At 38.2% G+C, this 15,541-nt stretch overlaps 3 protein-coding genes across 3 annotated transcripts; 1 reads left to right on the top strand and 2 right to left on the bottom strand.

The window, feature by feature from the left end:
• The first annotated feature begins 84 nt into the window (after positions 1 to 84).
• Positions 85 to 8,531, top strand: LOC141832956 (alpha-glucan phosphorylase, H isozyme). Its single transcript, XM_074720323.1, has 16 exons — positions 85 to 306; positions 577 to 800; positions 894 to 1,073; positions 1,620 to 1,796; positions 1,880 to 1,965; positions 2,588 to 2,777; positions 3,227 to 3,319; positions 4,328 to 4,512; positions 4,648 to 4,765; positions 4,838 to 4,969; positions 5,198 to 5,416; positions 5,499 to 5,702; positions 6,056 to 6,214; positions 6,616 to 6,879; positions 7,178 to 7,368; positions 8,122 to 8,531. The coding sequence occupies exons 2-16, from the start codon at positions 582 to 584 to the stop codon at positions 8,246 to 8,248; spliced, it is 2,544 nt and encodes an 847-aa protein (XP_074576424.1). The 5' UTR covers positions 85 to 306; positions 577 to 581; the 3' UTR covers positions 8,249 to 8,531.
• A 174-nt stretch (positions 8,532 to 8,705) lies between these two features.
• Positions 8,706 to 12,470, bottom strand: LOC141833330 (mitochondrial uncoupling protein 1-like). The gene is made up of 9 exons (XM_074720745.1): positions 12,290 to 12,470; positions 11,757 to 11,972; positions 11,588 to 11,666; positions 11,320 to 11,453; positions 11,149 to 11,247; positions 10,935 to 11,039; positions 9,810 to 9,884; positions 9,219 to 9,305; positions 8,706 to 9,015 (listed from the first exon to the last, which is right to left on the bottom strand). Exons 1-9 carry the CDS (start codon positions 12,368 to 12,370, stop codon positions 8,974 to 8,976), a joined length of 918 nt encoding a protein of 305 aa, XP_074576846.1. The 5' UTR covers positions 12,371 to 12,470; the 3' UTR covers positions 8,706 to 8,973.
• A 958-nt stretch (positions 12,471 to 13,428) lies between these two features.
• LOC141833087 (fructose-1,6-bisphosphatase, chloroplastic) lies at positions 13,429 to 15,139 on the bottom strand. The gene is made up of 4 exons (XM_074720484.1): positions 14,631 to 15,139; positions 14,332 to 14,556; positions 13,739 to 14,245; positions 13,429 to 13,632 (listed from the first exon to the last, which is right to left on the bottom strand). The coding sequence occupies exons 1-4, from the start codon at positions 15,069 to 15,071 to the stop codon at positions 13,561 to 13,563; spliced, it is 1,245 nt and encodes a 414-aa protein (XP_074576585.1). The 5' UTR covers positions 15,072 to 15,139; the 3' UTR covers positions 13,429 to 13,560.
• Between the last annotated feature and the right edge of the window lie 402 nt (positions 15,140 to 15,541).

Below are 15,541 nucleotides of genomic sequence, written 5' to 3'. Positions count from 1 at the left end.
CATCAATTTTTGTCCTCTTCTCTCCCCTACCGTTCGTTCCCTCGCCGCTTCAACTGGCGGCTTCACTCTCGCTCGTTCACGGATGCTGCCGCGCGAAAATATCTCCCCTGATGTTCCATTTTACCCGTTGATTCTTACTTTTTTTCGGATCTCCCGCGTCCGGTCACGTGGTGACTCCACCGCTTTCGAAGCTTTATCAACCCATTGAAGGTTTCGCTTCCAAATGAGGCGAAAGGTGCATCAGGAAGCCCTTGTTTGTGGTTTCGGGACTTCAGCCTGCGCCTGCCACCCTTAGCAGACAGTTTGGTAGCTTCTAACCTAGTTTTCTTTATACAAATTTTTGACTTTGGTTTTCTTCATCTGTTCCGTATATATATATATATGGAACTCATGGCATCAGATTGTTGCCAAATTGATCTTATCGCATTTTTTATGTTTTAATACTAGAAAAATGATAACTTTTCCTCTGTGGGTGATTTTGGGATGCCAGTAGCTTCTGAAGTTTTGAACTTGGTGATTTTACATCATAATTTGCTGTTATCGGCTTATCGCATGGTTTGGTTGTGTATTCTTCAGGGAGCATGCCCATGGCGCATAACAAAGAAACTACCGATGGCAGTGCTGCAATCCCTGCTGCCAAAGTTCCAGCTATTGCTCAACCTTTGGCTGAAAAGCCATCGGATATTGCATCCAACATCGCCTTCCATGCCCGCTACAGTCCTCACTTTTCCCCTCTTAAGTTTGATCCGGAGCAAGCCTATTATGCCACTGCAGACAGTGTTCGTGATCTCCTGATTCACGTGAGACTTGTGCAACCAGCATACGCATCTTTATTTCTTGACTGTTCTATTTTACATGGTTGTTGATCTTATGTTGATGCGGTTAAATTTCAGAGGTGGAATGAAACTTTCCTGCATTTTCACAAAGTTGATCCCAAACAAACATACTACCTGTCAATGGAGTATCTACAGGGTCGTGCTCTGACCAATGCTATCGGTAACCTTGGACTCTCTGGGGCATATGTAGATGCTTTGAAAAAATTGGGCTATGAACTTGAAGACATTGCAGAGCAGGTAATAGATTTCACAAGTTCAACTATCTGTAGATTCTCCAATCCCTTGCTCATTTCAATAGTTACAGAGACAACATAAATATAAAAAAGGAGAGAGTGAGTCGGGATCACAAAATACAGTAGACAGACAAAGAGTGCTATTGGACTACGGTTTAGACTCTTTGAGGGCCTTCATGAAGTGGCAAAATATTGTTTCCCCCCTAATAGGGGAGCTTATAGAGGTGACTGAGAAAGACAAACATGTAAGGATGTAATCGAACCATTATGTTCTCTGTCACATATTGTACATTTAATGTTGATCGCCTTTAGGCATCCCTTTAGGCTTAAAACATGACATTACTATTGAAGCATTTCTTGAATTAATTGAGTAATACGCTAACTACTGTGAATGTTTCTGTACATTTATGACGACTTTTGTTCAGGGTATATCATCCACAGGAAGCCATATTTTTTAGATAAAAAATTTAGAATAATGTTTTAAATGGGATAATTGGCTGTAATCACTAGTAGCTTTCCTGCAACGTTAACAAAGGAAATTCCTTAACAGGAAAAAGATGCAGCCTTGGGAAATGGAGGTTTGGGGAGGCTAGCATCCTGCTTTCTAGATTCAATGGCAACACTAAACTTACCTGCTTGGGGTTATGGCTTGCGGTATAGATATGGCTTATTTAAGCAACTGATCTCTAAGGAGGGACAAAAAGAGGTAGCTGAAGATTGGCTCGAGGTACTTTCTACTCCATTCTTCCTGATTTTTTTTACTGAACTCTCTTAAGAAGAGCTCATGTATCTTGATATTAAATATGACAGAAGTTCAGTCCATGGGAGATCGTGAGGCATGATATCTTGTACCCTGTTAGATTTTTTGGCCATGTTGAGGTCTCTCCTACAGGATCGTAAGTGTTTCTGACTTATCAAATTTACTCTAAATTAAGGAGCTAATATTTAATTGTTTGAATGCCTGTTTGACCTTTACATGTCTGGTACGTAATAGATATTGAGGAATCTATTATTGGATCAATTGTTTTGTTAATCAGAAAGAACAATGATGGTGTTCAGTGACCAAAAGTACATACATTCAGAAATACATGGAAGTATGATTTTTTGATTAATAATGGTTATATGATACGTTTTATGACAGAGAGATGGATAAGATGTTTTACCTGGTATGTGCTACTGCTATGTACAGGAATTGGTTTGGATATCTACCTCTTCTGCTAGCATAACAATTAACAAGTAGAGTGACAAGTGCCACTTGCTAGTTTTATATATTCCTTAATTGATCTTCATGACCTACAAAGTCAGTTTGCTTGACTTGGAATCCATATCTTCTTCAACTTTTTGGTGCAGAAAAAGTAAAATGTGTTCCAAGTTCATTAAGGGTCATATTGATACAACTGTATGACTGGACTTGCATAAAATGTTAGAATCACACGTGCACACTTACACATGTTTATTTGTTTTGTGATGGTTCATATCTTGGACTGATGCTTCTCTATTGTTGTTTCTACTTCAAAGTCGGAAATGGGTTGGAGGAGAGGTAATACAGGCATTGGCATATGATGTACCGATCCCGGGATACAACACCAAAAATACTATCAGCCTCCGCCTATGGGAAGCAAAATCCAGTGCTGAAGATTTCAATTTGTTCGAATTTAATGAGGGGAAGTATGAATCTGCTTCTCAGCTCCATTCAAAAGCTCAGCAGGTATAAATATATCTGTTCACAAGTCATGAATACAGAACAGATAAAGCAAGCTCATTGTATATTTAACTAATCCGAGTTCAACATCCTCTTGGCTTGTCTAGTATAAATACATATTTCATATACTCCTTTATTCTTCTCTAATTTCAGCCCGTATGATAATAAGATGTCTGTGGCTTTGTGCCATTTCAAGACATTTTGTCAGAACTTAGTGTTTCAGATATTCAAGATATTTAGAGGATGCCTGCATCTCCTGGGTATTCAATAATTTCAAAATATACCCTTTTCTTAGTATATCAACTTACTTTTGGCACTTTTTATGAGACTTTTCTATTTCAATTGAAGCGGCCAGAGCTGTCCATCGTTTTTTTTTTACTTTTTTTTTCTCTTTTTTCTGCAGTTATATAATTGTGTTGTTTGCTTATGCTGATTGTATTAAATATTAATTTCAGATATGTGCAGTCTTATACCCTGGCGATGCTACAGAAGATGGCAAAATTTTGCGATTGAAACAACAGTTTTTCCTCTGCAGTGCTTCACTGCAGGTATGTTGGATCCTTGCAGGTTGAGGCACAATACTCTATGGTTCAAAGCCATCTAATATAAATCAATTAGGTTGAAGTATATCTGGTGTTTCACATGCCTCTACATTATGAGAGCACTTGCCCTTGGTTTGGTAGCTTAAGAACTCCTCACGTCAATATAACTTGGCGGTATCTAGTGTATAGATGTACTCTCACTTCTCAGTGTAGATCAATGGAAAATAATTGCAGTTGTGTAACCTCTGGAAGAAAATTTCCATTTTCATTGCCATGAAAAGTCAGTTTCATAAGGGCTTTAAGAAATAGATTTCAAATGTGTCTTTTTTGACTGGCTAACTTTAGGTGTTGTTCTCTTCCCTCTACCTTCTCTTATTCATGATATGCAATTCCTTAGTTGAGATGGACGGACAAAAGAAATTGCAAGAGGAATTGGGGAGACATCATCAATAGGATGATAAGTGAATGGTTAAATGGATAATAGCTTTTGGAGTTGTATGATATTTGTATGTCTTTAGGTTAAAATGAAAAATTAATGTCTGTGCAGTGATGAACCATATTTTATTACTGAGTAGTTAGGAACGAATGCGTATATGAGTTAGTAGCATAGCTTAAAATGCTAAGAAAGATGTGTAGAGTTACTATAAAAGTCAAAATAAGAAATACTAATACTAGGGAGAAGTTGGTGTAGCTCTAGACTTCTTGTTAATACTAAAATAAGAGACAATAAGCTGATGGATATAATTCAAACATGACCAATAAATTATTTGTTAGGCAAGTTAATCATTTAAAAGAAAGCATGAAAGGTAGAGGTAGAAAATTTTGTTTAACATAATTAAAAGTGATTTAAAATATCTAAACATTATTAGCAATATTGTATTACAACAGAGTTCAATGACAGAATTCATGTAGCTATCCTCACATAATTGGGACTTGTAGCTTCTTGTTGTTTATCATATCCAAAACGTCTATTATTCTGACACTAATATGGTGCTATACTGACATAATTTGCAGGACATTATAATGAGATTCAAGGAGAGGAGGGAAGGGAACACGGCTTGGAAGTGGTCTGACTTTCCTAGCAAGGTTGCTGTTCAACTCAATGATACTCACCCAACACTTGCAATACCAGAACTAATGCGATTGTTGATGGATGACGAGGAACTTGGTTGGGATGAAGCTTGGGATGTGACAACTAGGTGCATTCAGTAGTATTTCATGGTCTTGTAAATACTAATAATTGAATTTCTATCTCTGCTCTAATAATGATAGTTTTAAATTTTTTTAGTACTTCTCCTCTTTGGAGATTGATTTTCTTGAAAATCTTACTGCAGGACTGTTGCTTATACTAATCACACTGTTCTTCCTGAGGCACTAGAAAAATGGCCACAAGCTGTTATGTATAAGCTCCTTCCAAGGCATATGGAAATCATTGAAGAGATTGATAAGCGGGTAAGCCATTTGTCTTTCTAATTTGTCTTAGTAAGTTATAGATTTACTTTTTGCAGCATTCTGGTTTTTCAGTTTCTGGCCATGATTCGTTCCACCTTCAGTAGCATGGAGAGCAAGCTTTCCGATATGCAGATCTTAGATAGCTCTAATCCTCAAAAACCTGTGGTGCGAATGGCTAATTTGTGTGTAGTGTCTTCTCACAAGGTATGAATTCATTTTTAATTAGTGCATATTCCAGTGCTACCATTTTACAACTAGAATCTATCATCTTACGGCGATAACCTCAAATGTTACTTTTCTCGGGATGGAAAGCATAAGAACTTCTTCTTAAGCTACAACATATTTTTCTCTTCCCATCTCTAGTGCATTTCAGGTATAGTTCTCTTTTATTAGTAAGATATTCTCAAGGACGTACGGTTATTACATTTGCAGGTGAATGGAGTAGCAGAGCTACACAGTGATATTCTGAAGGCAGATTTATTTGCTAATTACTTCTCAATATGGCCTGCCAAGTTTCAGAATAAAACGAATGGTGTTACACCTCGTCGTTGGATCAAATTTTGTAGCCCTGAACTGAGTGATATCATCACCAAATGGCTCAAAACAGATGGATGGATCACAAATCTTGACCTTCTTTCTGGTCTTCGTCAAGTATGTATGGTGGAACATATATTTTTACTAATTGTGCTGCACAATTTGAATTGTTGTGACCTTGTGACCATATCTTCAACAGTTTGCTGACAATGATAAGTTGCATGCTGAGTGGGCTTCGGCCAAGATGGCTAACAAGCATCGCTTGGCACAGTATGTATTGCATGTTACAGGTGTGTCTATTGACCCCAACAGCCTCTTTGACATACAGATTAAGCGGATTCATGAATACAAAAGACAGCTTCTGAATATTCTGGGAACAGTCTATAGATACAAGAAACTAAAGGTACAATTACTATAAAGTTCATTCCATTTTTGGAACATTTACATTATATAATTAAAATGCACCAAGCACGCAAAGTTTGTTTTAGCTAACTGAATTTTTAGTACAGCCCTACCTTATTTCATTATTGTTTACCGTTTCAAGTCATGCTATTACATTACGAACCTATTTGGCTAGGATTGGTAAATTTTGAAATGACAAAAAATATTGTACAAAATTTGTTGCTTCAACATGAATATGAAATCAGTCAATCGCTCTAGCTTTCACTAGTTGATTATGGGACCCATTAATATTATATATGGATTTTATTGCAGATTCTGTCTTATGAGTTATGACTATTGTCTCCAACAATGTAGGAAATGACCGTTGAAGAGAGAAAGAAAACAACACCACGAACTGTCATGCTTGGTGGAAAAGCATTTGCAACCTATACAAATGCTAAAAGAATTGTCAAGCTGGTCAATGATGTTGGTTCTGTTGTCAACAATGATCCAGAAATCAACAACTATTTGAAGGTAGGATTTGCTTAACTTATGTTTTCTTCATACTTGACTTACTAGATGCTGCAACAAGAAAGGGCAGACAAAATATTTCTATTGAACACTTAACGAACAATCAGTTGACAAAAGAGATTGCTATTTAATTCCAGGTATCTATCATTATTTCATGTAGTGTTCTAAGGTCGTGTTTCTCATATTTCTCTTAAAACCAAGAATACATAAACTTCCTTGTCTCTTTCTTTCACTGGAGGATAGTAATTCTAATTTTACTCTAAATATGATTTGTAAAATCTTCATCTTGGGGTTCCTTTCTCAGCGAGCATGTAGATAACTTCCATCTAATGTTATGAGCAGTGATAAGTATTTGCAGAGATTTGCATTTATTGAATATTTACAATTAGTTTGTGATTCTCCAGGTTATTTTCATACCAAATTACAATGTCTCTGTGGCTGAGTTGCTTATTCCTGGGAGTGAATTATCTCAACACATCAGCACAGCAGGAATGGAAGCTAGTGGGACAAGCAACATGAAATTTTCCCTGAATGGTTGCCTCATAATCGGTACTTTAGATGGTGCAAATGTGGAAATCAGACAAGAAATAGGAGAAGATAATTTCTTCCTTTTTGGTGCCAAAGCTGATGAAGTTGCAAAGCTTCGGAAAGATAGAGAAAACGGATTGGTAATTGTCTTTGTTATTCATCATCAGTTAAATATTTTTGAATTTTTATGACATGTTTATAATTGCAATAATTACTTTATCTCCATGATCATGTTTTTAATCAAACAATACTTGCAAAATGAAATTAAGCCACATAATTTAATGAGAAGCCATCATGATTGGATTTGCTTTAACTGAGATTCTGGGTTTCATTTCACCTTATATTTCATTCACATTTTCTGCCACAGTTAATCATATGGATCATCTTAATGTTACCAAAAGCTTTTGACTGTTAAACATATCCTGTAAATGCTTACAGTTCAAGCCAGATCCTCGGTTTGAAGAGGCCAAACAATTTATTAGGGGCGGTGCGTTTGGTAGCTACGACTACAGCGCTCTTCTAGATTCTTTGGAAGGAAATTCCGGCTATGGACGTGCTGACTATTTTCTTGTTGGTTATGACTTCCCAAGTTATATCGAGGCCCAGTCTTCTGTGGATGAAGCATACAAGTAAGGAAACTATCTTCAAAATTTAATTATTTCCTTTTTTAGATGCTTTTGGTGACTATTTATATAGCTAAACTAAATAATTCAAAGTTAAGGCTTTTGCTTGATGGCTATATGATATCAACATATACCATTGTTAGATATGTGAAATGCGCCTATGGTAGTAATTTATTATTCAGCTGATATGCTTGTATATATATGTAGGTCATTGATGTTCCCTTCCCTCATTTGCAACACCTGTGGTGCTCTTAAATTAACTTCTGTTATTGTATTTGTCTGTAAAAAGATCTGAAAATTTTTATTGGATATGGTTAATGATCAGGAGTTTAGTGGAGAAGATCCACGTAGAGCCTAGATAGTTGGGGTTAATGATCATGATGATGATCTTGTTTTGATCTTTTTTTAGACCAATGGACCTTCTAACAATTTTGTTGCATAAATATAACCATGCAAATGATTTCACATATATAATATGTTCTCATCTTTATTTATGCCATTGTGTTAACCATTGTGTTAACTTCATGTTTTTGACTTATTACCAACACAGTAACATAGATTTTGCTAATTAGCTTTTGAAATAGGTGTTTAGACAACATCTCGTTCTTTTGTGGGGGTTGAAAACACTCAAGTGCCACCTAGAAATTGTTTACCATGTGGTTTGTCTCTGTTCAATGTCTAAATTTGAAGACCACACTAAAAATGTTTATCTTCTATTCCACCACCTTTAATTTCTGTACATCGTTTCTCCTTCTTCAGGGACCGAAAAAGATGGCTAAAGATGTCGATATTGAGCACGGCTGGCAGCGGCAAATTTAGCAGTGATCGAACCATCTCCCAGTATGCAAATGAAATATGGGACATTAAAGCCTGCCCTGTGCCATGAGGAGCCACTGGATTCAACGTGAACGCAGTGCTCCAAATGAGATGATGAATAAGTTTGGCACTTCGGTGTCATTAGTTGTTATTGGCACCAATTTTCCTATTAATGTTATGTTCGTGTAGAAGAACACATAGCTGTGCCACTTCCAGCTTTAGAAAAATAATGGCAAACTGTTTGATATGCATCTGTCCATTATGGACATGAGCAGAAAAACAAAATACCTGAAAATTTTCTGAAATAAAGCAGACCACCTGCTCAAGTTGGCACGTTGTGGAAATTAAAATTATCTTATCTTTAATTTTAAAATATCTCAAGTTGAATATTTCATACTTCTATTAGCTTGCATTATAAAATCATAGATCCTGGCAGCTAAAAAATTCTTGTCTCAAATTGACTTGCGATCAAGCACAATCTTTTAGAGGCACAGACAAGGATATTGTGGGGTACATAGAGAAGCACATATTTAGAAATAGTGCAATTTTTTTGTAAAATGTTATTAAAAAAAAAGAGTGATATCCTGGCAGTTTGCTGCTTCTTGTTTTTTTTTTTTTAATTAAAAAGCTGAAAAAATCTTCCTACGTCGGAACAAGAAACTAGTTCAAATGTCATCTGTAAATTGATGGAGCGCCCTGGAACTCCTCAAATTTTTTTCTCACCCCATCCATAGGTTATTTGAAACTTCATGCAAAATAATCATCATTTTATTCACTCATAAAATGAGCAGAATGTCAGTGTTGATGGGGAACTTCCTTTGCAAATAGCTTTTTGACCTGTCCACAAAAGATATGAAATGTAGAAACATATTGTCAGAAGAGAACTTAGCCTGTGCAAAGCAAATATGTTTGTCAAGTAACCAAGGTTTTATGTGTAAGCTACTCGACAAATGTAGCTTAGCTTGCTATATTCCTACTTATAAGAACATCTATATATAAATTGGCCAAATTGCAAGTGGAAGATTGGCAGTCGTTATTACCTGCTCGAGTGTTAGGAACATTATCACATTCCATGATCCAAGACGACCAAAGTTTGGAAGGAAACCTTTATAAAAAGCCAAAGGTCCCTGAAGAACAGTACAAAATTTTAATTTTCATGTCAGTTTTCCTTGGTGTATAGATAATAACCATGTTATCAACATGACAAACTGAAAAAGTGGGATTCAAATTTTGGAAATATATATATATATATATATATATACAGAGCTTGTTCTTTCAGATCATTCTTACTGACAAAACAAATTAGCATAAGAGGACGTAAATGGGGATGATGAGATATGGTATAGAGCTCACTTGAGGAAAAGAAAGGGATATACCATCCTTCACAACCAAACCTATTATTACAATTATTAATTCTAACTTGCCATGTTTTTGAAAGGAAGTATTTAGCTTGACAAAGCTAGAACCAGACCAGCTTGATTTTGTAGAGATAAATTAATCATTAACTCCATATTAATTACTCCTTTAACTAATCTTCCTAATCAATACATGCAACTGAGTAATTAACAATCGCTACAATAAAGATCAATAAAATTAGAAGAAGAAAAAGAATCGAGGGGAATTCAACATACTTCATTTTTCATTGTCTTAACAAAGCAATCAAGAGTGCTCTTGTATGCAGAATCTCCCATCATTCTAGATTTAACCTGCAAAAATACAGTTTCCGTGATATCAATTGGCTCAGTTATACATAAAAGGCAGAAGAAATTGGGTAATCAAAAAGTAACAACGGCAAACAAAAGAAAATGTCAGCAACTTTAAGCTTTCAATTTGATGAATGCTTTGTATCTATTAAAGGGCCCAAAAAATAATTTTAAGATGTTCATAGATAGGAAAATTAAAACCAAATGGGAAAAGAGATATTAAAAAGTCAAGAGAATGTATGATGAATTCCGAAAGAGATATATCACTGCTATTTGACATAATTGCAAAAGGACACATAAAGTATCAAAAGAATAGCTCTAAGGTTCCATAGCGTAGGGAAAGACAAGGAAAACTAGGATACATAGAAAATGGATTATATGAATGCTGCTAGCAATAATGCACTTATTTTAAAACCACTCTGTGTACTGCACTTGCAATAATTTCAATTTTCAACTGATCATGAGAAAGACATATATTAAATGTAGAGCAATATCAAGAACTCTTCCATAAATGTTAATCTGTACATCTAATACAGTTAACCAAGGAGAAAGTATCCAAAAGAACACTTCCGCTGAATAAATTCCAAGATTATTTCAAATTTGACAAAAGCACTTCAATTAGAAGAGTGACACAAATATCATAAATGCCAAAATGATGTTCCACGCCTTCAACATTTCATTACTGTCCCTTTAAACACACTATTCACCAAGAGTTAAGGGTTTTTCAAGTTCATAACCTGATCTACATCTTCTCAATATCTTGATCTAAGGTTATAGAATTTGATCTTCACAAATTCAGATTTTTCCAAAGGGATAAAAAAAATTCAATTTAACATGCATTGGTATTGATGTGCCCAATCATTTTCAGGCCTTATTCTAACAATGAATTAAGGCACACTGAGTCTAGTTAATAAAAATGATTAGTAAGCAAGGAAATTGAAGCCAAATTTATCCAAAAACTAAAACGCCCAATCCACCTGTTTATCCAAAACACTTGCGTTCTTAATGGAACTAGCTAACATAAGATGGAATGTAATTGATCTACAAACTCACCACGTCAACAGGAGAACCAATGCAAACAGCAACGAATCCAGCACCCAGACCAGATAAAAGATGAGTAAATACATTATCTGTGAATCCAGGGATTTTCAGAATTGTCTGTCAAACAAAAAAAAAAGATTTATATTTTGGTGAAATCAAATTAAAGATTAGAGAAAGACTTAAAACAAAAAAAAAAATGGCAAGACGTATAAATGAGAAATTTTACCTGTTTGACTTGATCATAACTAGCCAATTCAGCAGCATTTATAATGGCATTTCGTGCAATATTAGGACCAAGACCAGTCCAGAGAGCCCCAAGTCCTTCCTATATTATAATATTGAAACAATCACCACCAAATATTTGAGGTGATTGAGCAATAATCTTTTGCATGATTACCTGTCTGAAGATTGTGGAGTAAGCATTCAGTGCACCTGAATAACGTCTTGGTACACCCGGTGGAAGTTTGCCTTCAGCTTGGAGCCGCACTTTTACAAGGTCAGTGGGATTTGCAATAGTTATCCCAATGGCACCTAATTGGATCGTTCTATACAAGTTAGTTGTCTAGATGCGAATCAATTGACTAGTCGAGTAACATGACATATTGCTACTGGATAAAGAGGACTAGACTGGTTCAGGAAAAGCTATCATGTTAACACAAACCCACCAGTTGTGAGTCCAGCAAGAATTTTCTTGGACAAAGGAATATCGCCGACATGATTCTCCCCTACATAGAAATTTTTGACCTGCAAATAAATACAGGCAAGCACAATGTTACAGAATTATGAGAATGAGCTGCCAACCAGCAACCAACTAATGAACGACTTTGAGATTACAGGCTCATATAACCCAATACGCAGCCCTCCAAAAACACATTGACGATGCAAACCAGGGACTATGCCTTTCCAGAGCGCTGCAGCTCCTTCTTCCCTTGCAATGGTTGCAACAGTGCCCAACATACCTCTGTACTTCAGCTTGGCTGTGACATCTGCAGACGCTTGCTTCTGCAGCTGAAGCCTCACTTTTGCTGTGTCCAGAGGGATAGTGCAAATCTACAATACATATACAAGAAATGCAAAATATGATATAGGAAACCTATTTACCTCATATAAAATTAATAACAATGTCAATGCAAATTACTTGTAGATACGGCCCAAAATATATTGTAATCTCTCTTCACAAAGGATTTAAAAAAGACAGAAACTCAGGCCTAAATCAAAGATAATAAAATCCGTACTCCCTACCTACTCTACCATCATGATTCATGAAATATCTTCGAGAACAACTTGGCGATTCATCCAAGAGCAAAAACACTTCAAGCAGGAACTAAAAGGGCAACGGAAGGAGCAGGCGATCATTTCGAGGTTACCTCGGCGAAGCAGGCGGCGATGGCGCTGCTGGCGAACCTCCCGGCGAAGGAGATCTCCATCTTGGACCCGTGATCGCCCATGGCTGGTCGCCGCTGCTCACCACGAGGAAATGCGGAGAGACAGGACCCCAAGCCGGCAGAAGAGGAAGAAGAATGGATCGGGAAACGGAGGCAGCGAGGGATTTAATAGAGAAAAAAATGAAACGAGGGATTCGGCGGCGGAGTGGGTTCGATGTCAAAAGGAGTAAGCCACTACGCCACTTTGCCTGACGCGAATCCCTGTCATAGTTAGATCTTTTATCTACAGCACTCACTTAGAAATACTCACGAAATTACCCGGATTGTCGTTGCAAAAATGAGAAAGCAAACCTTGTTTTAAGAGGGAACGTAGGAGACTTGTCTGGGCAAAGAATAGAGTAAAGAACTGAGTAACTTGTTTTAATGTGGGTCCCACTCCTTTATTGCCTATCCGTTATAGTCCCATCCGAGTCAGAGTCCAGCTAATGAAACTTGGCAAATTGCCTAACGTTAAAACCAGGTAGCGCACCCACATAAAGTCATGAATGCGTTCATTCAATGCCGGCTCCTATGGCCCACCATTTTAGGAATTCCTAAATACACACCCTAACTAATTAATTTTATAATTTTTTCAACAGCTTAAATATTATTACTCATGAAAATCAGAAGTATTTGGAAAATATTTGTTTGTCGAAATAAATTGTTTTAAGTTTCACATTGGGTGATTTGAATTAAATCACTTTGATATTTAATGATTTTATTTTAATTATGTTTTTACTTTTATTTGACATATTAATCGTCTTAATAATTTTTTCACATAAAATTTAAACAATTTATAGTAAAACAATGTGTAATTAATAACACTGTCGTAATACATAAAATTAGCCCAACTGAAGGAATCGTGAGGGGGCTTGGCCCACACTATTTGTCCAATTGATGAAAGCTTAATTCACACGCCTGGATCTTTATAGTACAATTGGACGGCACCTTTTTGGTATTTTCGAGAATAATAACCAAGCGATACTAATTTTAAATAATATAAAATTCTTTTTAAAGGATAATTCAAGAAGATGATTATATGATCTATCACTTGGAAAAATTCATGTTTAAAAAAAAACAAATAACTAAATGGAAATATTTATGATCCAAAGATTCTCCTTGTTTCTGAAAACATGAACTCCTTGCGATCACAAAGTAATTCGTCCTTTAAACAAATCTATACTTTCATGGTGATTTAATCGGTTCAAACATTTTCATGCCAAGAACTTTTCTAGCTTCTCCACTTCTTCGACGCTACCGATGAACAGAGGCACGCGCTGATGAATCTGTCACATTGGGAAGGGGAAAAAAAAGAAAGAAATTAGAAGAAATCAAGAATTTGCAAGTTGAAATGAGGAAATTTTGAAAGTTAACTGATAATTAAGTTCGTACTTCCGTCGGTTGGATGTCAAGGATCCTCTGGTGGCCGTCGGAGCCTTTGCCGCCGGCTTGCTCGACGATGAAGCTCATGGGCGCGCACTCGTAGAGCAGCCTGAGCTTTCCGTTCTTGCTCTTCTTGTCCCTGGGGTATCCGTAGATGCCGCCGTAGAGCAGCGTCCGGTGGAAGTCGCCGACGAGGCTGCCGATGTAGCGGGCGGAGTAGGGCTTGCCGCTGGGGCCTGGGTCCTTGAGCGAGTCCATGTAGGCGCGTAGCTTGTCGTCCCACAGGAGGTAATTCCCCTCGTTGAAGGCGTAGATCTTCCCTGCTTTGGGGATCTGTATCTGTTCCTGGGTGAGCACGAACTCGCCGTACATGGGGTCGAGCGTGAAGACGTAGACGCCATTCCCGACGGTGAGAACGAAGATGACTGAGCTCGAGTACATGCAGTAGCCGGCGGCGAGAAGGTTGCTCCCCGGCTGGCACACGTTCACCACGCACCTCTGCTCCACTTGATCCAGCTGCAATGCGTTAATGGTCTATTCCATTAGTCTCGAAGCAGAGTAACCATGGAGATGGAAGTATTCATTAGTTCGTCTGAGCTTACGGCGGTGTCGTCGCCGTGTTCTGCGAGGCACTCGTCGTTAGGGCTGTAGATACCGAAGATGGAGCCGGTGGAAACGGCGGCGTCGATGTTGGACGAACCGTCGAGTGGGTCAAATACGACGATGTAGTTTCCGGAGTAGCTCTCCTCCACGGCCACCGGCACGTCCTCTTCTTCCGACGCTATGATGCCCGTTCTCCCGCTCGACCTCAGGCAATTTGAGAACACCTGTTGTATAATTGAATCGAAATTTAATCTTTAGCTTTAATTTAGTTTATGGAATTGGGAGAGATATGATTTACCTCGTTGGAGACGACATCGAGCTTCTTCTGGTCCTCGCCTTGGATGTTGACGCCGCCCTGGACCCCGGTGAGGTTGGAGATAGAGGAGCGCTGCACCAGAGACGCGATCTGCTTGCAGGCCATTGAGATGCTGGCGAGCACGATGGTCATCTCGGCGTCGATGATGCCGGCCTGCTCCTGCTTCAGCAGCCATGTAGTAAGGGTCTGAAGCTCGAAGCTGCTCTTCTTCTTGGATACGACCACCGTCTCGGCCGCATCCACTGCGGCGCACACGACGGAGCGGCCACCACTGATGCCATCTCCGGCGGTTCTTCGAGCTGGAGCTGGGAAAAGAGAGAATGACGGGACAGTGTTGGACGGCGAGAGCCGAGCGCAGGAGCGAGTGATCGACGGGCAAAAGAGAAGACGGTGGGAGGCGGGGATCAAGGTGGCCGATGCCATGGCCACTCTACTCTCAGCGCTGCTGCTTCTCTGCCTCTCTGGTGTTCGCTCGATTGCTTGGCCAATGGATAGTCTTTGGCTGGGGATTGGGTTTCGCTGCTTGTGAGGCCGCTATTGCTTCCTCATCTCGTGCCTCTCATCTGCGCTAGATTGACTAGTTGACTTTTATTGACTCGTATTCTATTGGATTAACAATGACCATTACAAACCCCAATATAATTCATTGTCGTTCTTCGATCAAACCCCAGAATTAACACAGATCAGCACAGTGTAGCAGGGAGATGCACTCCGTTTAACATACAGAATGTTTTACTTGTTCTAAGGTGGATATCCTTATGTTATCATGGCGAAGTTAGTAGTGTTGCTTTTCCCATCTCTACTGATCTTGACCAATGACCAGATCAAATAGAAAGCGTGGGAGTAAATTCCTGTCGATGACAAGAGCTCATAACGAAAGCTGCCAGATATAA

This window comes from Curcuma longa, chromosome 8 (assembly GCF_044706935.1).
Source record: "Curcuma longa cultivar G26 ecotype Majalengka, Jawa Barat chromosome 8, ITB_CL_G26_1.1, whole genome shotgun sequence".
NCBI classification, from domain to species: Eukaryota; Viridiplantae; Streptophyta; class Magnoliopsida; order Zingiberales; family Zingiberaceae; genus Curcuma; species Curcuma longa.
Note: the sequence above shows the minus strand (reverse complement) of the source record. Positions and strands in the feature narration are given on the sequence as shown.